At 42.2% G+C, this 21,316-nt stretch overlaps 1 protein-coding gene across 2 annotated transcripts in view; it reads right to left on the reverse strand.

The window, feature by feature from the left end:
* LOC105002577 (cytochrome P450 2J2-like) overlaps positions 1 to 21,316 on the reverse strand; it is a 29,346-nt gene that overhangs the window by 3,098 nt on the left and 4,932 nt on the right. For both annotated transcript variants that reach the window (XM_010859276.1, XM_010859284.1), the window contains exons 2-8: positions 18,405 to 18,567; positions 15,751 to 15,900; positions 15,219 to 15,379; positions 12,194 to 12,370; positions 9,802 to 9,943; positions 9,268 to 9,455; positions 6,409 to 6,547 (exon numbers count right to left, since the gene is read on the reverse strand). In XM_010859276.1, the coding sequence (XP_010857578.1) occupies positions 6,409 to 6,547; positions 9,268 to 9,455; positions 9,802 to 9,943; positions 12,194 to 12,370; positions 15,219 to 15,379; positions 15,751 to 15,900; positions 18,405 to 18,567 (1,120 nt within the window). The remainder of the gene's footprint in view (positions 1 to 6,408; positions 6,548 to 9,267; positions 9,456 to 9,801; positions 9,944 to 12,193; positions 12,371 to 15,218; positions 15,380 to 15,750; positions 15,901 to 18,404; positions 18,568 to 21,316) is intronic.

Here is a 21,316-nt window from a genome sequence, read left to right on the forward strand (position 1 = left end):
CAAACACCCTCTTCCAACAACACAAGAGAAGACTCTATACATGGACATCACCAGATGGTCAACACCAGAATCATATTGATTATATTCTTTGCAGCTAAAGATAGAGAAGCTCTATACAGTCAGCAAAAACAAGAACAGGAGCTGACTGTGGCTCAGATCATGAGCTCCTTATTGCCAAACTCCGACTGAACTTGAAGAAAGTAGGGAAAACCACTTGACCATTCAGGTATGACCTAAATCAAATCCCTTAAGATTATACAGTGCAAGTGACAAATAGATTTAAGGTATTATATCTGATAGAGTGCCTGAAGAACTATAGATGGAGGTTTATGACATTATACAGAAGGCAGGGATCAAGACCATCCTCAAGAAAAAGAAATGCAAAAAGACAAAATGGTTGTCTGAGGAGGCCTTACAAATAGCTGTGAAAAGAGGGGAAGCAAAAGGCAAAGGAGAAAAGGAAAGATATACCCATTTGAATGCAGAGTTCCAAAGAGTAGCAAGGAAAGATAAGAAAGCCATCCTCAGTGATCAATACAAAGAAATAGAGGAAAACAATAGAATGGGAAAGACTAGAGGTCTCTTCAAGAAAATTAGAGATACCACAGGAACTTTTCATGCAAAGATGGGCACAATAAAGGACAGAAATGATATGGACCTAACAGAAGCAGAAGATATTAAGAAGAGGTGGCAAGAATACACAGAAGAACTGTACAAAAAAGATCTTCACAACCCAGATAACTGCGATGGTGTGATCACACACCTAGAGCCAGACATCCTGCAATGCAAAGTCAAGTATGCCTTAGGAAGCATCACTATGAACAAAGCTAGTGGAGGTGATGGAATTCCTGTTGAGCTCTTTCAAATCCTAAAAGATGATGCTGTGAAAATTCTGCACTCAATATGTCAGCAAATTTGGAAAACTCAGCAGTGGCCATAGGACTGGAAAAGGTCAGTTTCCATTCCAATCCCATAGAAAGGCAATGCCAAAGAATGCTCAAGCTACTGCACAATTGCACTCATCTCACACGCTAGTAAAGTAGTGCTCAAAATTGTCCAAGCCCAGCTTCAACAGTACGTGAACTGTGAACTTCCAGATATTCAAGCTGGTTTTAGAAAAGGCCGAGGAACCAGAGATCAAATTCCCAACATCTACTGGATCATCAAAAAAGCAAGAGTTCCAGAAAAACATCTACTTTTGCTTTATTGACTATGCCAAAGCCTTCGGCTGTGTGGATCACAACAAACTGGAAAGTTCTTCAAGAGATGGGAATTCCAGACCACCTGACCTGCCTCCTGAGAAATTTGTATGCAGATCAAGAAGAAACAGACATGATCTGGACATGCAGCTAGACATGGAACAACAGACTGGTTCCACATAGGGAAAGGAGTACATCAAGGCTGTATATTGTCACCCTGCTTATTTAATTTATATGCAGAGTACATCATGAGAAACGCTGGGCTGGATGAAGCACAAGCTGGAATCAAGATTGCTGGGAGAAATATCAATAACCTCAGATATGCAGATGACACCACCCTTCTGGCAGAAAGCGAAGAAGAACTAAAGAGCCTCTTGATGAAAGTGAAAGAGGAGAATGAAAAAGTTGGGTTAAAACTCAACATTCAGAAAACTAAGATCATGACATCCAGTCCCATTACTTAATGGCAAATAGATGGGTAAACAGTGGAAACAGTGACAGACTTTATTTTGGGGGGCTCCAAAATCACTGCAGATGGTGACTGTAGCCATGAAATTAAAAGATGCTTGCTCCTTGGAAGAAAAGTTATGACCAACCTAGACAGCATATTAAAAAGCAGAAGCATTACTTTGCCAACAAAGGTCTATCTAGTCAAAGCTATGGTTTTTCCAATAGTCATGTATGGATGTGAGACTTGGACTATAAAGAAAGCTGAGCACTGAAGTATTGATGCTTTTGAACTTGAGAGTCCCTTGGACTGCAAGGAGATCCAACCAGTCCATCCTAAAGGAAATCAGTCCTGAATATTCATTGGAAGGACTGATGATGAAGCTGGAACTCTAATACTTTGGCCACCTGATGCAAAGAACTGACTCATTTGAAAAGACCCTGATGCTGGGAAAGTTTGAAGGTGGGAGGAGAGGGGACAACAGAAGATGAGATGGTTGGATGGCATCACTGACTTAAGGGACATGAGTTTGAGTAAACTCCCGGAGTTGGTGATGGACAGGGGGGCCTGCTGTGCTGCAGTCCATGGGGTCACAAATTTCAGACACAACTGAGGGACTGAACTGAACTGAACTGAATTGAAAAAAAAAAAAGAAATTGGCTTAAATTGCAGGAAATGAAAAATTTGTTTTAGATGGCACCAGATCAGCCATATTATAAATACCCAAAATTCTCCTAGAAAAATCCATATTTTGGGATAAAACTGCACCCTTAGAGTCAGGATCCAGGATTACATTACTGGTTCCATCAGTAACCAGCTCTGGGCTCTGAGTAAATTGCTTATTTTCATCACCATATACAATTTTCACTTGTCAAACCTGTGAAGTAATTGTTCTCCTAAGTACTATATATGGCTGATCAAGGATACCAGTAAAAAGGAGATTTGAGTGTGATTTATAAGTCATGAAAAGGAGTGCTACCTTATTTCAAGGCTTCATCCTGCATTATGGGAAACACAGACTTTCTTCTTGGTGCATGTACTAACTCACCATCACTGACTAACCAGATCAGTCACTAGAAGTGAGAGCATTGACCTAGGGTTTTTGAGAGAAGATCTTCCTAATCTTATCTCCATGATTCAGTGATATTTCTGGAAATTGAGGACTCAGACTCTTGCCTTTCATGAAGATATCTGCTGCTTTGTTGGATCGAAAGGGAAAACTTAAATGAAGAAAAGAAAATATATGTTTGCATAACACCTTTGTAATCTCCCCAGCTGTGCATGTCTCCTAATTCCACACCTGACCTTCTTTCCAAGAGAAGGGAGGGTGTTTTTTCACACCCTGTTCCTTCAGGGAAACTTTCTTTATAAAGTGCTGGATCAGGTATGAGGCAAAGCAACTGAGCCCTAAAAACGGGAGTCTGGTGGGAATAAACCTGACGGCAGTGCTGACACTTTAAGTCAGTGGATTTTCCGGTTTCTATTTCCATTTCTGCTTCGCTAGTCCTCGTTTAGTCACAGCTGAGGGGATCCCCAAATTGCTAGCTTGGTCTGAATCACTCTTCTTGGGCAGAAAGATAGTGAGATCACCTGACTGCAATACTGGCTCCAGTTTCCCCCCTCTCCCCAAACCCCCATCATTTGCAATGTGATTCCATAGCCCTTCCCATAAAAATCGTGCTATTTGCCCTTTCCCTTGAACTGGGGCTCACAGTATGGCCTGCTTGGGCACCAGAATGCAGTGGGAGTGATGGTCGCCAGTTCCCAGCCTGGCCTTTGGGAGGCACTGTGTGCTTTCTTCCCTTCTGGGGTCTTGTCTTCTACATGCACACAAGCTAGATGGGCTAGCTTGCTGGAGGAGGAAACTTGGAAAAGAGCCCTATTGTCCCAGCTGATGTCATCCTAGATCAGCCTTCAGCCAGCTGACCTCCCTAATGGGCAAGAGAGGCCAGCTAAGAACAGTGGAGCTCTCAGTTCAACTGTAGCCTTGTGAGCAATAACATACACTTATTGTTCTAAGTCATTGACTTTGACACCTTTGTGATGCAGCAATGTAACAATTGATACATATGATATGAATTTAGTGAATCTTAAAATGGAAGGGCCTTTAAGTAGGAAAATTCTAAGTGTGTTAGGGAGAACACTAGATTAGAACTATATATATAACCAACAAGGACCTACTGTATAGCATAGGGAACTATACGCAATATTTTGTAATAACCAGTAAGGTGGAAACCTAGAAAGAAAAAGATATATATGTATCTATAACTAAATCTTTACCATGTGAGCCAGTAGCTCAGCTGGTAAAGAATCCGTCTGCAATGCAGGAGACCCTAGTTTGATCCTTGGATTACAAAGATCCCCTGGAGAAGGGATAGGCTACCCACTCCAGTATTCTTGGGCTCCCCTGGTGGTTCAGTCGGTAGAGAATCTGCCTGCAAAGTTGGAGACCTGGGTTTGATCCGTGGGTTTGGGAAGACCCCCTGGCAGAGGGAGAGCATGGCAATCCACTCTCGTATTCGTGCCTGGAGAATCCCCATGGACAGAGGAGCCTGGTGGGCTGTAGTCCATGGGGTCACAAAGAGTTGGACATGATTGAGCAACTAAGAACATAGCTAAATCACTTTGCTGTACACCTGAGACTAATACAATATTGTAAATCAACTATACTTCAACAAAAATTTAAAAGAAACCAGAAACTTGAGTCTTCAGCCCTTTTATGCCAATTCCTTGGGCACATGACCTTGGATGAGAAATAACTTTCTCTTAATCCTAATTTCCTTTCACTGAGAAAGGAGATACTAATCGTTTTCCTAACTGTTAATAATTGGGTTGCTGTAAGTATAAAATAAAATAATTTGCTTGCAAATGAAATCTGTAGTAGGAAGGATGTGTTTCAACTCTAAATAACAAAAAATACAGTGAAGCAATAAAAATTATAACACTTAAGATAAAACAGCTGAAACTCTGCACTATAATAAGAAACACAAAGCTCTTGTTGGCAAGAAGTCTACGCTTCCCAGGTGGTGCTAGTGGTAAGAATCCACCTGCTAATGCAGTAGACTTAGAAGATATGGGTTCAAACCGTGGGCTGGGAAGATTCCCTGGAGGAAGGCATGGCAATGCATCCAGTATTCTTGTCTGGAGATTCCCATGGACAGAGGAGCCTGGCAGGCTATAGCCCATAAGGTTGCAAAGAGTCAGACATGACTGAAGCGACTTAGCATGCACCAAGGCAGACAAGAAATCTGGAAGGTTTTCCAACATTCTCATGTCTGCTTTCATATTAAAAAGTGACTTGTGCAAGTGAGCAAAGGTGGCAGAGAACCAGAGAAAGAAGATCTAATTGGAATCAGTCCAGATACATGCAGGACAGTGTCCTATAGCAGAAAAGCCTGGGCTCTGTATCATGCCTACATGGGGTCAATTTCCAGTCCCTCCCTTTCTGTGCCTTTGTGGCATGATCAATAAGATTATACTGTCACAGAAAGTCAATGTCTATTTAATTTAACTTAATGATAAGAAAATTGTTGCGAAATTCAGAGCATTCACTCACTGTAGCATTTAGTTACTTTCTTGGGAGACGTTTCTAGGAAGTGCATAGGCTTTATTTGATAAACCTGGTGAACACTGAGTTCAGTCTCTGCTCTGTGAGCTTTATGACTATAGATACCACAGTTGACCCTGTTGAGCTGCAGTTTCCTCCCTTATCCCCAGTGTGGTGACTAGAATTTGGACCTTGTAATTTTAAGGTAGAACACATGGTCCTTAAAAGTTGCACTGGTTTTTTTCCTACCTAATCATTGTCATATTCTCAGGGCTGCATAATTGACACATAATAGGTGCTTAGAAAACATTTATAGAATTAAGGATTTGGGAAATTATTTAAAATGATCTCAGCAACATACTTAACTCATTACCTGGTAAATAAAAGACTTTTCCTTCCTCATTTCACAAAGTTATGAGTAAAACACCACTTTGGAACTGGCTGGCTGGGAAACATGAGAGAGAGTTTTCTCTGCATTCTCTTTCATATATTTCAAGTTATACACCATGTAAATGTATTAACTAGATGTGTAAAGGATGCTGTTATTTAGTCACTAAGTTGTGTCTGACTCTTTGCGACCCCATGTACCGCACTACACAGACTTCCCTGTACTTCACCACATCTCAGAGTTTGCTCAAACTCATGTCCATAGCATTGATGCTATCAAACCATCTCATTTAAAAAAGTAAAAGGACCTCTTCAGGAAGAACATATTATAGATAGAATCTCATCTACTTAAGCCATGGCACCTAGAGTCACTTGTAATGCCCATAATGATAAGAAAACAGTCCCTTTACTGGAACCTCTCCTACCCCTTCTTAGCAATTAGCTTTATGTTTTTGTGAATGGGAAGCACTAAAAAGATCTCGGAATACTTTAAGTTCTATAAAGATGGCAAGTGCCCAACCTTCTTCTGTGGGTAACAGGCAGAGGCTAAGTTCCTCTCCCCAAAGTTCCTAGGGACTGAACAATTTAAAGCTGAAATCTCCATCAGAGTCAAGCCAGGGCTTAGGATATAAGAGAGTGAATCCTGGTGATGCTCAGCCCACGGAAACCTGCAATGCACCCACAGCAAGAGTGAGTCATGCTAGGCAGGGCTATCTAGAGACATGCCAACTAAAGCAAAGCATCATAGGAAGAGCAGGGCTGAGAGAGCATCAGAAGGGCTGAGAGAGGGACTCTGGGTTCCCACACTCCTATTTCCAGATACTCACCTATTGAAAAAGGCAGAAAGGATTCCCTTTTCTTAAACTGTCCATTTTCCAAGAAATGCTCTGGATTGAAGGTGTCAGGGGTGGCCCACTCTGCAGGGTCCCTGTGCAGTGCAGTCAGGTTGGTCACAACCATGGTTCCCTGGAGAAAGCAGGAGGCTCATGCAAGACATGACACACACAGCAGATGTGTGCCGAGGGGCAGCAGTCCCCCAGGCTCCCACATCAAGGCTGATCGAACTTCTTCAGCCTCCCCAACCCTGTACCTGCTGAGCTCAACCCCTAGGACCCTGCTCTTTGCCATGGGACAGCTTACAATGATGGACTGGAATTGTCTGCTGGGAATTTTATCAGCAAAATGTGACTACTCTTAGTGCAGAATGGGAAGGTGTGTGCATCGATGAGAGAATAATGTGACAGTGGGCAGGCAGTTCTGGACCAAAATCAACCCCGTTGCTCAGTGAAGTGGTAAATACGGCAGCCTCCCCAACATGAAAAATGTCTCATTCATCTGTTTCTCCCATTCTCTTCCCTCCATTATCTCACACATTCCAGAGAAGGTTTAATAATACAATCAGGTCACCTAGTGGAAAGAACCACTATTCTTTCCAGCTTGCAGCAAGAAACCCAAGAGTCCTCCTTAATGGCCCCCCACCTTTACTTCATTCTGCCTTCATTCCATCCTTTTCCAGCCTGGTCAATTTTCCTTGAAATTCCTCTTGATTCTATCACCTCCATGTTATTTTCCCCCACTGTCTGGTCCAAGATACTACCTTGGTTGTCCACACTCCTACAGTAGGCCTAACTATAACTCTATATCCTCTTCCCCCTTCAAAGTGCTTCACACACGGAAAGCAGAGTTAGCTCTTGAGATGATTTAGTTATGTCCCTCCTAGCCACCCAACACTCCTGGAACTTGATAAAAACCCTCCAAATAGTTCTCATCACTCAGATTAAGGACCTATCACCAGCCCTCTGTCTGAGTCATGGTCCTTCTGCCTGCACTCCCACTATATCAAGCCTTTTTCAGTTTCTTAGTCATACCACTGCTTCCCATACCTTTTTGCATGGTGGCCTCTGGGCATCTTCATGCCAGTGACTACTCACTAGAGCTGCCAGTGCCAGGGTCTTTGTCCCTGCCGTGAGCCCCAGCTGCCCCCTGCCTCTGCAGGAGACCTTCCAATATTAGTAGGTAGGTCTGGTCCAGACTCTTATGAGGTCACTGCTATTTTTCCATGGGTCTCAGTATGCACATGACCCAAGAGTGGAGTTGATGCTTCCTTTAGTCCAGTGGAATTCCTGCAATAAAAGGCTACTGACATTCAAAGCCAGATTCTTGGGGGCTCCTCCTCCTGATGCCAGACCCTCAGGCTGGGAAGATTGCCTTGGGGCTCAGGACTTTTGCTCCTGTGGCAGAACTTCTATAGTATAGTTGTTTTCCAGTTTGCAAGTTGCCCACCCAGTGGGTAAGGGTCTTGCAGAACAGTACTTAAAAAAATCTTACAAAACCAATCTCTTGAGCTAGGATGGTTCTCTGGAGCTAAGTGAATTGCTGTGAATATGTGAAGATCACCTGTAATATCATCTAGACCTCAGAATTCATCCATAAGATGGTCAATCAACAAGAAAATAGTAAATGAAATCACTGCAGGAATAGCTGCTTCTCCAAGAGCTGCAGGGACCATGACCAAGGCGAGCCCAAAGCATAGGCTCTTCTGGTTTTATCTTGAAATCAACACCAGGTTCGACACACAAAGAGGGACTCAGACAAACTGAAATGGATCCATGGAAATGGACTAAGGTGTCGAGAAAGCAAAACTGTGAATGTGCAGTGTGCAGAGAAGGCACTAGTAGGGACAGGAGAGCTGATTGCTGAGATCCTAAGAGTGATTGGCAGAGCGCAGAACTGCCTTTGTGAGGACAGGGAACTTAACAGGGTCCTACCGAGAACAATTTAAGGAGCTTCTTTTAAAGTAAAGCAAGTCCTGTGGAGAAAACATGGTATAGCACAAAAAAGATGAGCCTGGGGCCCAGAACACATCTATTTCTTTAACCCCACTCTTGTCACTTTGTACACCAGAGATTTTATGCGAGATCAGTCAGCTCTGAACCTTCATTATAAATTTGTAAAAAAAAAAAAAAGAAGGTAGAATTATTCTGAGGACTGACTAAGTTGAAAGAACCTATATAGTCCATAGTACATGATCACTGCTTAAAAACCATTGGTTCTTTCACTCCTGTGATATTCAATGTGCACAGGCTTGGATCGATCCCCTTGTGAGGTAGGCCCATCAAGGGACTGTAAGTCAAGGCTGGAAGCGATACCTGTGGGGATATTATGTTAGAAACACCAGTTTAATGTGATGTTGGCCCAGGAGGTCTCAACTGTCTCTCATATTTCAACATTCTAAACCCCCAGGATTTTGAAACAGAATTTTCCAAAATAAGTCTGGCAGGTCCCTATCCTGTGAAAAGCTCTCCCATGGCAAAGAAAAGGACCTCATGGCAAAGTCTGACTGAGAATTGCTGCCTGCTGTTTCCCCACAAGAATTAACAATGCACGTCAGGCAGTAAAAAGAATGAGAAATCTCATAGCAGAGAAAAGCCAGGCTTTGTCTGAACATGTTTGACGTAGGAATCCCCCTTCTCCTCTAGAACAACTATTAACATTTATTTGAACTAATATTCTAAAGACCCCATGTAAAGAAAAATATCTAGAATTACATCAGTGGTAATATATCTCCCTGTCCAATTAAGTGTTTCCCTAAGACAAGAAAACACATCGCATTTGCCATTGAGATTTCCATCATTTACAAATATGAGCTTGGAGATCTAAGGTTATTGGTGTGAGCCTCTAATTACCTTGGGCAGGTGGTAACCAGCCAGGGTGGTGTCCACTGCCACCTCCCGGGGCACGTTCAGAGGGATAATGTTCCCCATTCGCAGCACCTCATGGATGACAGCGTTGGTGTAGGGCATGGACTCTCGAGCGGCCACGCTTGGCTGTTGTGATTGGCCAAGCACCCTGTCAATCTCAGCTTGGACTTTTTCTGAAAAAAGCAGAGGTGGTTCTATTATTCTGTTTTTCCATAACTCTCCTTGAGCCTGGTTAAGTTAAGGAATGAAATAACCAGCATCAAAATGGCTATCTTAGGCTCTCCAGACTAGCTTCTCAGGGAGGTATGAAAGTGGGAAGTGGGTCCTGGTGTGAGACAAATCAGGTGGAAAACTCTTGCTAAACAACATTCCTGCTGCAAGTTCCTAAAGCTGTGGGAGCCTCAGGTTCCTCTTATTAGTGAGGGTGAACCAACATTCCCTTTAGGAATATTGAGACATTGATGAACTAATTTATGGAAGCATACTGGCCTGGCCCAGCCCATCCACTAATGAGCTCACCTTGGATTTCGGGGTTAAGGGCCATGTAGAGCAGCCCCCAGCGCAGGCTGGTTGAAGTTGTCTCTGTTCCAGCAAGGAAGAGGTCCAAGGTGCTGTAGATGAGGTTTTCTTCACAGAAACTTGAAGCATCACCTCCCTTATGCTAGAAAATACAGTGATTATTGGTTTATCCAGATGGTTCTTAGTTGCCACAACATGGGAGGCTTCATCCTAGTGAGAACATGGGAGGAGAGATTCCCCCAGGAGAAATGACTTTTCCTTTGACCATCTCAGCAGGCAGAGGCTTATTATTGCAGTATCATTAGCATACTCCTGCACCAAGTGCTGGGAGCTTTTGTCACCTTGGAAGGATGAAAATTGAGAGAATCTTTTTACTTCCATATTTTGGGAGAATCTATTATTATATTGGAAATATAATAATATTTGCGTTCCAATATTAGCCACACCTTTCACTATATGTACAACTTGACCAAGTTACTAAACCTCTCAAACACTCTGTGTTCAGTATTCACTCCTCACTTGGCATTATGAACTATGTGAGATGGAAAGGTCATGTAAGAAATCCTCAACAAATGTTTGCATTGATACCAAAAAGAATAAAATTAATTTCTCTAAAGTACAATTCTCATAATCCCCATCAACATCCTCCTTAGGTTAACCTTCCCTGATTCCAACAATCATTCCTCATGGCACTCCAGCGTCTTCACCACTTTCCTACAGGAGCTTCAATGTGTCAGTGTTCCTCTATGTGCCTGCACACCTTATAACACGTGAAGTCTCCTCCTCTCAGGAGGAATCAATACTTCTATTAATGGTATAACAATAAGGTGAAATAAGAGAGGAGACAGAAAAAAAAATTCACCATTCTTTCAACTCTACAAGTTGAAAATGAGTCAAAAATGATGACACTGATGCAGTGATGAGTGTTAACCACAGGGCTTAATATGTTAAAGGACCTATATCCAATTTGGCTTTTTCCCTGCATCTCACGGACAACATTTTAAAGTACATGAAATAGGAAGGAGAGAGGAAGGCAAAAGTCCTCCACTTGAGACTAACCTTTGACATCTGACTCAGCTTCACTTATACTCTGCGCTGGGGAACTGGGGAAGGGGTAGGGGACTGGACATTGGTACAAGTAATAATGAAACAATTCTTCTTTTCCCTATTGTGTACAGGTCTTTCAGATATGGGTAGAGGACAGAAATAGACTATCAAAAGGCAGTATATGTGGGCTTTCCAAAGATCTCAAGCTGAATACTCTTAAACCAGTATCTTTATTTCAAATGTATCATCAATTCTGAGCTAATGATATTCCTAAACTCTGAAATAGTGTCTCTATTTTTCCAACCTTGTGCTAGGCTGAATAATGACCCACAAAAATGTCCATGTCCTAATCTCTGGAACGGGTAAATTTTTTTTGACAGATGGAACTTTGTAGATATCATGAAATTAAGGATCTTGATATGGATTATCCTAGCGTGCCCATTCGGAGAAGGCAATGGCACCCCACTCCAGTACTCTTGCCTGGAAAATACCATGGATGGAGAAGTCTGGTGGGCTGCAGTCCATGGGGTCGCTAAGAGTTGGACATGACTGAGTGACTTCCCTTTCACTTTTCACTTTCACACATTGGAGAAGGAAATGGCAACCCACTCCAGTGTTCTTGCCTGGAGAATCCCAGGGATGGCAGAGCCTGGTGGGCTGCCGTCTCTAGGGTTGCACAGAGTCGGACACGACTGAAGCGACTTAGCAGCAGCAGCAGCAGCGTGCCCATTGTAATCAGAAGAGTATAAGAGGAGACTGCTGCTAAGTTGCTTCAGTCGTGTCCAACTCTGTACAACCCCAGAGACGGCAGCCCACCAGGCTCCCCCGTCCCTGTGATTCTCCAGGCAAGAACTCTGGAGTGGGTTGCCATTTCCTTCACCAATGCATGAAAGTGAAAAGTGAAAGTAAAGTCGTTTAGAAGTGTCCAACTCTTAGCAACCCCATGGACCTCTGCCTACCAGGCTCCTCCGTCCATGGGATTTTCCAGGCAAGAGGACTGGAGTGAGGTGCCATTGCCTTCTCCAATAAGAGGAGACAAGGAGCAAATTAAGAGAAGACGCAAGGACAGTGGAAAGGAAGACATTACATCAATGGCTTTGAAGACAGAGGAAAGGGGCGTGAATTCAGGGGTATAGACAGCCTCTAGATGCTGGAAAAGCCCATCAATGGATTCTGCCCTAGAGCCTCAAAAGAGCCAGCCTGCCCCAACCTTGAGTTGATAAATGTTGGTTGTTTTAAGCCACCAAGTTTAAAATAGTGATCTCTTACAGCAGCGATAAGATATTAGAATCACCTCATTTGCTCTTTAAGAACACTACTCAGGAAAACACTCAGGTTCCTTCACCTTTTCTATTTCCTGGAGATAAGCATAAATGAAGTCTCTTGCTTCAGCAGGATTCCAGTCTCTCTTGTGGTTTTCAATCATTTCGGCAACAAACATTTTCAGTTTCTCCAAATTACTAAAGAGGGTTTGGTGGGGACCCGGAACGAAATTCATTATCCTTGGAAAGACATTGTAGAGCTGATGGAGAAAACAAAACAGTCAGGGAGACAAGGAGGTGCCTGTTTTCTACTTTTGAAGATGAGGAAACCATTGTATCTCTATATGTATTTTCTTTGCTTACATTAACCCTTGGAATCACCCTTGTCTCATCTTCTCTGTCACACCCCTCTTCTTTCCCCTCTGGCAAAGCATTTCAGCACTCCATCCAAAATAGAACCATTTTCAGACCACTTCTCAGTACTCCATGTGTTTGTCATTCTAGGACAAAGCCCCAATATTTCTTACCTAGGTGCTTTAAGGCCTCCCAAAAATTTCCCTGATTCTGTCCTCAACCCCTTTCCCAGTCTATTTTCCACTGAGCTGCCAGAGAGATCATTTAACAGTTTAATCAGATCATTTCACTATTTATCTTTCAATCCTCCAATGACTTTCCATGACATTTAGAGAAATTCTACATCATTCTCCTGGCCTGGAGCTCCACATGAGCTGGCCTCTTCCACTCCTGTCCCCTCTTCTGCTATCACTCGCTGCCATCTTACTCTCTCTTGGTCTTTCTAGTCCAGCTCCGTTGGTCTCTGTGACAACGTCAAGAATGACAACGTTTAGTTTTTCCATTCACTATTCCTTCAATGAAGATTGGTCTTCCTCTGGAATTTGTATAATTCTAGCCTTTGTTTCATTCAGGTTGGCTCTTGCTTGGAGATATCTTACCTGATAATCCTATAATGCAGTACTTCTAGAATCTCTTCCCATTCCCTTATTTTATATTTTTTCATGACATTTTCCTCTAATATGTGTGTATATATCTTTGTGCATGAAACACCTCTTTCTAGCCAGCTAGTTAGTTATGTTAAACATAGATATGTGTTTATCTAACTTACCATTATGATGTATTCTTCATGCGGATAAGATATTTTTAATAAAATTAAGTGTATTTTGGACATATTTTCCCTAAAAATATCTGGTGGAAAACAGATAGCCCAACATAATGGAAAATTGCCTAGACTTAAAATGAAACATACATGCCTTTGAATATTAGCTCCACTGCTTTCTAGATATAAGGCTTCAGGAATAATAATAATGACAATAATGAAGATGATGATGTAATTTGTCTGGGCTTAGTATAATCCGCTGCCATTGGGGCACCAGAGTTATTTTCCTTATTCAATCACATGAGATCTATTCCACACTTAACACACAGCCAGTGGATCACTATGTGAATATGCTTAAGCATTCCCATATCTACTTGCACACATTAGGATGCTCCATTTCATCTTTAAAGGGTTGTTGTAAAAATTGAAATAAAGTATATGGAATTGTCAGTCATACTGCCTGAGCTATTTTGGGTCTCTAAAAAATGTTTATTACCCCCTGCCTCACTGCCTCATCCAACCTTCTCAGGAATTTCTTTTCCCTGGGAATAGTCAACACATGCTCACTGAGGTCCCAGACTTCCTAAGTTCTGTCTTAATGGGAAGGAAGAAAATGGAATTACTGAATGGAGGGGTTACCATGATTAGAAGTGACAATAAGAAATGTTGTTCAAAAATAATACTGACAATAATAATCATAGTAGCTCACATTCATTATGTCCATTTTCTGTGCCAGGATTCATGCTAACTGCTTTATCAGGTTAGGTGAGGTTCATAAATCTCCAGGCAATGTTACTTTTAAAAAATGATTACAAGTAAATCCTCCTTTACATATACAAGGGTTTACCCCAACACTTAGGGCTGATTTTCCCCTAACAGTGCCTTCCAGATACACAAAAGGGGCTGAGAGGCCAAGCAGATGAGCAGAGCTTTTGACAGACTTACAACCCTAGCAGGGCAAAAGGAGACGGCAGGGACTACCAAGGACAGGGTGAGGGTTGAATCCCTTAAATCCATATCCTAGACATTTAGAAAACTGGTAGGAACAAGTGTGGATGGGCATGGAAATAGACCAACAGGTGGAAACCATTAAGGGTTTTTTACATACAGGTGCATATGCAAGAGAAATGAGTGGATGTGTCCACATGAACCGGAGAAGGCAATGGCACACCACTCTAGTACTCTTGCCTGGAAAATCCCATGGACAGAGGAGCCTGGTAGGCTGCAGTCCATGGAGTCGCTAAGAGTCGGACATGACTGAGCGACTTCACTTTCACTTTTCACTTTCATGCACTGGAGAAGGAAATGGCAACCCATTCCAGGGTTCTTGCCCGGAGAATCCCAGGGACGGTGGAGCCTGGTAGGCTGCCATCTATGGGGTCGCACAGAGCTGGACACGACTGAAGCGACTTAGCAGCAGCAGCAGCAGTCCACATGAACAATAAAACAGGAATGTTCATGGCAGCTTTATTCATAACATCCTCAAATTAGAAATCCCTCATATGTTCAATAAATCTGCAAGCATTATTCAGGAGAATAACAATCAGTGGCACCTGCATGCAGAGGAAAACTACACAGAGCAAATTAGAAGACCCAATAAATAAATTTCAAAACAATGAGCTGAGTTAGAGCCAGGCACAGAAGCATACATCTGAGGATCACAGACGTGTGGGACTAGGGAGGGACATGGGCAGAAGGGACTCAAAAGTGATGGCAGTATTCTGTTTTTTAAGGAAAAGAATGTAGTGTATACCTGTATGTCATGTAAAGTACTGTACTTTATACAAATGTTAGTAATGTTATTTATCAATAATAAATATTTGACAATATTATAAAAAACATTAAAGTCAACAGATGGATTTCAAACAAGTTTGTGCTGAAGTCAATTTAAAAAGGTTATCTTTTAACTACAAAGGAAAGGAAGACCCCATCTAATCTGTGACAAACATCAACATAATATTTTTATGCAAGATAGGAAGTGACAACTGCCTCACCTGGCAGCACAGTGACGTATGCAGATTTAAGACCTCATCCAGCAGCCTCAGCAGCTCCCGGAACTGACTATCCTGGTAGTCAAACCGCTCCCCAAAGGTGATGGAGCAAATAATATTGGAAACGGCATTGTTGATTATGAAGTGAGGGTCGAAAGGCTTTCCTGGAGGAAGAAGAAGAGATGGAGCCTTCATATTGGATTGCTTCTATTTTACAGAGATGCTGCTCTGTGTGACATATGACACATCGACTATAGAACCACCTCTGAGACTGTGACCCCAGGGTCTGACACTGGGCCAGTACTTAGACAATGCATGGGAAGTCAAACTGATGACCAGGATTTAAAACCAATATGTTTACTACCCATCTTTGTCTTAATTCATGAGCCCCATGAGGACAGGTCACGGTTAGCTGTTCCCTGTTATCCCCTCAGCACCCTACACAACTCTGGGCTCAGGAAAGGCAGGTAGGCACTGATGAACATTAGTGAACGTATAAGCCACAGTCCCTGCACCTGTCCTATGACATGCTCACCATTCTCCTCTCTTATCATCTGGATGAGGTAGGAGGCCTCCTCCTGAATGCGTTCCTCTAAGCTCTTCTTTCCTAAACCAAAGTTCCTAAGAGTTGTCAGGGCAAACCTTCTTTGTTCCTTCCATAACTGGCCACTGGACATGATCAAGCCTGGGAAAAGAAAGCCAACATTATGAAAAAAAGCCAACAAGACCCATGATGTATCAAAAGGATGAAAAAAGGGCTTTAAGGTGCTTGAAACTATTCAGAGAAATAATTTCAAACCAATTGATATAATGGATTGAATTTACTGATTGCTTGCAATGCCGTGCACATTAGCATTTGTAATGCATTCTGGCATTTAGTATTCACTCTCTGATATACTTCTATATATATCACTATTGCCAAACCACTACCCCAATTTTGCTGATGAGAAAATTGAGGCACAGGAGATAAAAGTACACTCTGCAAGGTCACAGAGTTGGAGCAGCAGAACAGGCATTCATTTTCAAGCCTGCCTGACTGATGCCCATGCTTTGATTACCTGTCACATACTATATTTAAGTATTTGTTATGCTACATACTAAGTATGCACTAATGGACTAGACAAAACCAAAACTCATAAGGAGAGAGTTTAAATATCTTTAAAAAATAGATGAATCACCCAAGAAAACAAAGAATTGTGAATGTGTGCAGAAAGAAAATCACAGGCAAAGGATAAAAAATCCATCATGAGGTGTGCAGAGAACTTCATTTATTTTATAACACAGGTGAGACCACCACCCTCTCAATTCTTCATTCCCATACACTCTTCCACTCCTTCTAATATCTCCCTTTCACTTCCACCACCTTAGTGAAGTGGCCCTCCCTGCTGTTCAGTCCAGGATCCTTTTCAGCCTCATGTTGATGTGTCAACAGCACGAGATGCTTTTTTCTTGAAACACTCTTTTCCAGTGGTGCCCAGGACACCACACTCTCCAGACTCTTCTGCTAATTCTCTGACTTCACAGAAATCATCATATCTTAGGTTAACTTATCTCCTATCAAATTTTGAAATGATGAACCTTTTCAAGCTTGGGTCAAAGCCTCTTCTCTCCTTATCCTTATCCTCCATTTCTACTAAATCTTATCAACTCCAAATATTTCAAATGACATCTACTGATGTGAATGTCTGTATCTGTGCAGACATGTAACCAATTTTCTGCTTGACTCTCTTGGCTTCACACTCAGCATATTCATGACTGAGTTAATGATTTGCTCCATACAACTCACCACCCAGGCCAATAAACACCTTGTTCTCCTCCCCATCTTCCTTTTTTCCTTTACCTACCCATTTGGGTGTCTACCTCATTCTCCTTCCATCTAGGTCATCATGTCCTATTGAATATGCCTCCTGAATAGCTTAAATCAACTTGTCTTCACAGTCACTCTCCTAGTGTAACCTACTAGACTACCATTTCTTGCCACTTCCCTAGTTCAGGCTACCAACTCTTCTCACTTAAAATTCTACAGTAGTCTTTTGCTCCTTTTATTCCATTCTTGACATTGAAGCTTAGAGAAGTCTTTAAAACTTACCATGTAAGTATGTTGATCCCTTTTACTACTTAAACATTCAGAAGCCTGCATTGTTATTAGGATAAAAAGCAATATCCTTAAACATGAACTATTTCTGGACAAACTTAGCATCTTCATCTTCATTTAATTATCTCCATTTAAACCCTGTTCTTCTCACACTGGACACCTTTCAATTCCTCAGTTCACTGTCCATTTACCCATCTTAGAAACTTTTCATATTCTATTCCCCCTAATGGATTGCTTCTTCATTTTATTACTTGTTATTTACTTACAATAGCTTTTCCTGAGTCTCAGGACCAGATTTGATACCCATACTAAGTGAACCCTGCTCTTATCTTCATAAAACCGAGGCATTAAATTTTAGCATACTTGATACTGACTCTCTTAATAACATGTAAATTACACAAAAATCAAGAATTTTTTCTGTTCTACTCACTACTCTGTCACTGGTGCCTCTAGTCCTAAGTTCTCATGGCAGATAATTGAGTGAATGGATGTAGAATAATGGGTGAAGTATTTCAAAGAGGGATTGAGAAATACCTGAAAAAAAATGGTGTAGAAGTATAAAATTTTTGTAGAAGTATAAAGTTTTTCATTTAGAATTTTGAAAAAGTAAGTTTATTTAGTGACCATTCTAAGTACTCATGCCAAACTCTTTTAACATAGATAGAAGGCTTGAGATACCTTTGGAGCACAGCCTCAAAATAGAGCATAAGGAACTGGAGGCAAGAAGGGATCACTTAATCAACAGGAACAAGCTGATCCACATCCGTTTTCTAGGGGAAGAGATCTGAGCGGGAAAGCAGAAAGAGAGCCTGAGGACGCATTGCCTTTTCTCTGCTTAAACAACACATCACATTCACTGAGTGATGAGGATACTTATTTATCAAAGCATACAGAGTGAGTTCATGCAGGTGATGTCACTTCCCCCAAATCCGTGACATTAGAGCTGACTCTGCCAGGTGCCCTGAGGGGGTGCCTTCAACAGGGAAACACGGGCACTCAGGTTCCTTATGAGGAGCTTGGTCCCTGGGATTGTTGGAGATACTTTCACAGACCACAAGAATATCAAACACACGCTAACCAATGCAAGAACTTACCTTTAGTGTTAAAGATACGCTCCTGGAGAGGCATTACAGGACGTTTGGAAAAGTTTTCGCCTTGGTGGACAAGTGCTTCTTTAATTAAGGGTAATCCAGTTATAAGAATAGAAGGAAATGTACCAAAATCCAAGCTAAAAACATTCCCATATTTCTTCACAAACTGAAAAATAGTAGAAGAGTTACAGTTACATATGCACATCCTGTGTGTCCTGGAATGGAGGGTATGTAGAGCTGAGGGAGATTATATTGAGGGGAATCTCTGTTGTTGTGTGTGTGTGTGTGTGTGTGTGTGTGTGTGTGTATACCTTTGCTGTTGGAAATACTTATGCCTGTTTCCATTTCTCTTGCTGTCAACTTGACTTCAGTTCAATCCACTAGAGGATGTAGACATTCATTATAAATACTCATCCATATGTTCACCTTACTTGGATTGAGTGAGCATATGTATCCTGAGAATAAGGCATAAGGATACAATAAAATAAGCAAGGTCTCTAACCTCAAGCATCTTAGACTCTAGTGAAGCGAGAGAATTCAGCCCATGTGACTCACCAGAGAAGGCAGAGATGTGTTTAGTGAATGTCTGGGGTAGAAAGCATGGACTTCATAGTAAATCATATCTGTTTAACCACAAGACAGTGTCCCCTTCTTCAACAGGTTCTAGGTGGCAAAAAATTCATTACAGGGCTAGGGCCAGTCATAGACAAGAACACACTAGCTGGAGCCATGCAAACTCTATGCTTGGCTAGCTGTGAGATCTCGGAAACGTTGTTTCACTTTTTTTTGGAGCCTCCACTCCCCCTGTATAAGAGGGAGAAAACGATTTTTCACTTACAGTTTCTGGGAGGGGTAATTCCCTGGCTGTCCAGTGGTCAGGGCTTGGACTTTTAGTGCCATGGATACAGGTTTAATCCTGGACGGGGAACTAAAATCTCACAAGCAGGGCAGTGTGCTCTCTACAGCCCCGAAAAAGGGGAAAGAAAATTTCTGTGAGGAAGAAAGAGAACAACAATGGGAAAGACAGTTTGTTTTCGATACTGGCAGACGGCCACTCTAGACTCTGGGGAATGCATGGGCTCCGTGAGCAAAGGAGCACAGGTGCACTTGCTCAAGGAGGCAGACAGGACAAGAGCAAAGGGAAGACGTACAGGGGAAAGGCACCGGTGGTCACAGCCAGCCACACCCACTGGGTGCCACGCTAACCACCCTTCACCTTTTATCTCATTTCCCTCACACCACCCTATGATGGTGTGTACTCCCTATTAGGGAAGCTAGACCAAATGTATCTTTTTTTGAGTGCACCACATTGCTGTGGGTCCTTAGTTCCCTGAATAGGGATCGAACTCGTGCCTCCTGCAGTGGAAGCGCATTTTCTTAACCACTCATCCATCCACCCTATGGCAGTAATGATATTATTTATGTTTTAGTAAGGAAAATGAGTCATGGAGAAGTAACTTAGCCAAAGTGCCAAAGATATTAAGGACTGGAGGTATTTGTAAGATTTAAAGACAAAGACGTAAAGCTGGAATAGCACTGGGAACTTAGAGTTTACTGGATGTGACAGCAATAAACTGAGAATGAGAGTAATGGGGCAGGGAGAGGAGAGAAAGAGAGTGCGAGTGAAAGGAAGAGTGTCTGGGTGTGTCACACACACATAAGGGTCCTGGGGCTGGGATAGGTTCCTGGAAAGAATACCTCTCACCTGTGTAGGGAGATGGGCTACAAGGCCAGAAAGGTACTATGAGCTAGACCAAGGACGTCTTAATGTCAAGTGAAACACTTTATACCTTGTTATGTTTGCAACTAAAAATTGAATAGGAGAGGTAAGGTGAGTGCTTAGTACTTGGATTTTGAAGGCATACAAATCCCTTTGTATCCAGCTTCCACTGGTTATTTTCTATGTGACACTTGGTCAAGTTATTTAACTTCTCTCTGTCTCAGTTTCCCAATATATAAAATGAGGGCTCTTACAAATTCTAATCTTTAGGATTCTGGGGTTAGTAATCATAATACTAAGGTTAATAATAAAATTATGTACTTTTATTGATATATTGGGAGTGTATTTTAGCAAAAGATTTCTTGTAAGATACTGACAAAGAAATGGAGGGGAAGTGGGCAGAGTGTGTATGAAGGGAGCCCATGCAGCAAGCAGGCCAGACAAGTGATGCCTCATTTGCAATCAAAAACTTTTTGTTCTTGAATTGGTTACTGTAAATGTTTGAAGAGAGGGGGAGGGAGGTAGATATATAAACTGAGCATCAACTGTATGCTAGGAACCCTGGCAGTAGGCTGATAATCCTAATTTTTTTCTTATAACAACTCTATAATGTATGCCCAATTTTCAGAAAAAGAGGCACAGAGATAATAGTGCATAGCTGATGGGCACAAAGTAGGACTGTTTCTAATTTGCTCTGTATGTCTCATCCTTAAAGAAAGCATGGACACATTCTCTCTCTCTTCTGCTAAGTGATGGAACTCCCTAAGGATTAACTGGTCACATTCAGTTCAGTTCAGTTCAGTTCAGCTGCTCAGTCGTGTCTGACTCTTTGCGAACCCGTGAATCGCAGCATGCCAGGCCTCCCTGTCCATCACCAACTCCCGGAGTTCACTCAGACTCATGTCCATCGAGTTGGTGATGCCATCCAGCCATCTCATCCTCGGTCATTCCCTTTTCCTCCTGCCCCCAATCCCTTCCAGCATCAGACTCTCTCCCAATGAGTCAACTCTTTGCATGAGGTGGCTAAAGTATTGGAGTTTTAGCTTTAGCATCATTCCTTCCAAAGAAATCCCAGGGCTGATCTCCTTCAGAATGGACCGGTTGGATCTCCTTGCACTCCAAGGGACTCTCAAGAGTCTTCTCCAACACCACAGTTCAAAAGCATCAATTCTTCGGTGCTCAGCCTTCTTCACAG

This window comes from Bison bison, unplaced genomic scaffold (assembly GCF_000754665.1).
Source record: "Bison bison bison isolate TAMUID 2011002044 unplaced genomic scaffold, Bison_UMD1.0 scf7180017856337, whole genome shotgun sequence".
In the NCBI taxonomy this organism is placed as follows: Eukaryota; Metazoa; Chordata; class Mammalia; order Artiodactyla; family Bovidae; genus Bison; species Bison bison.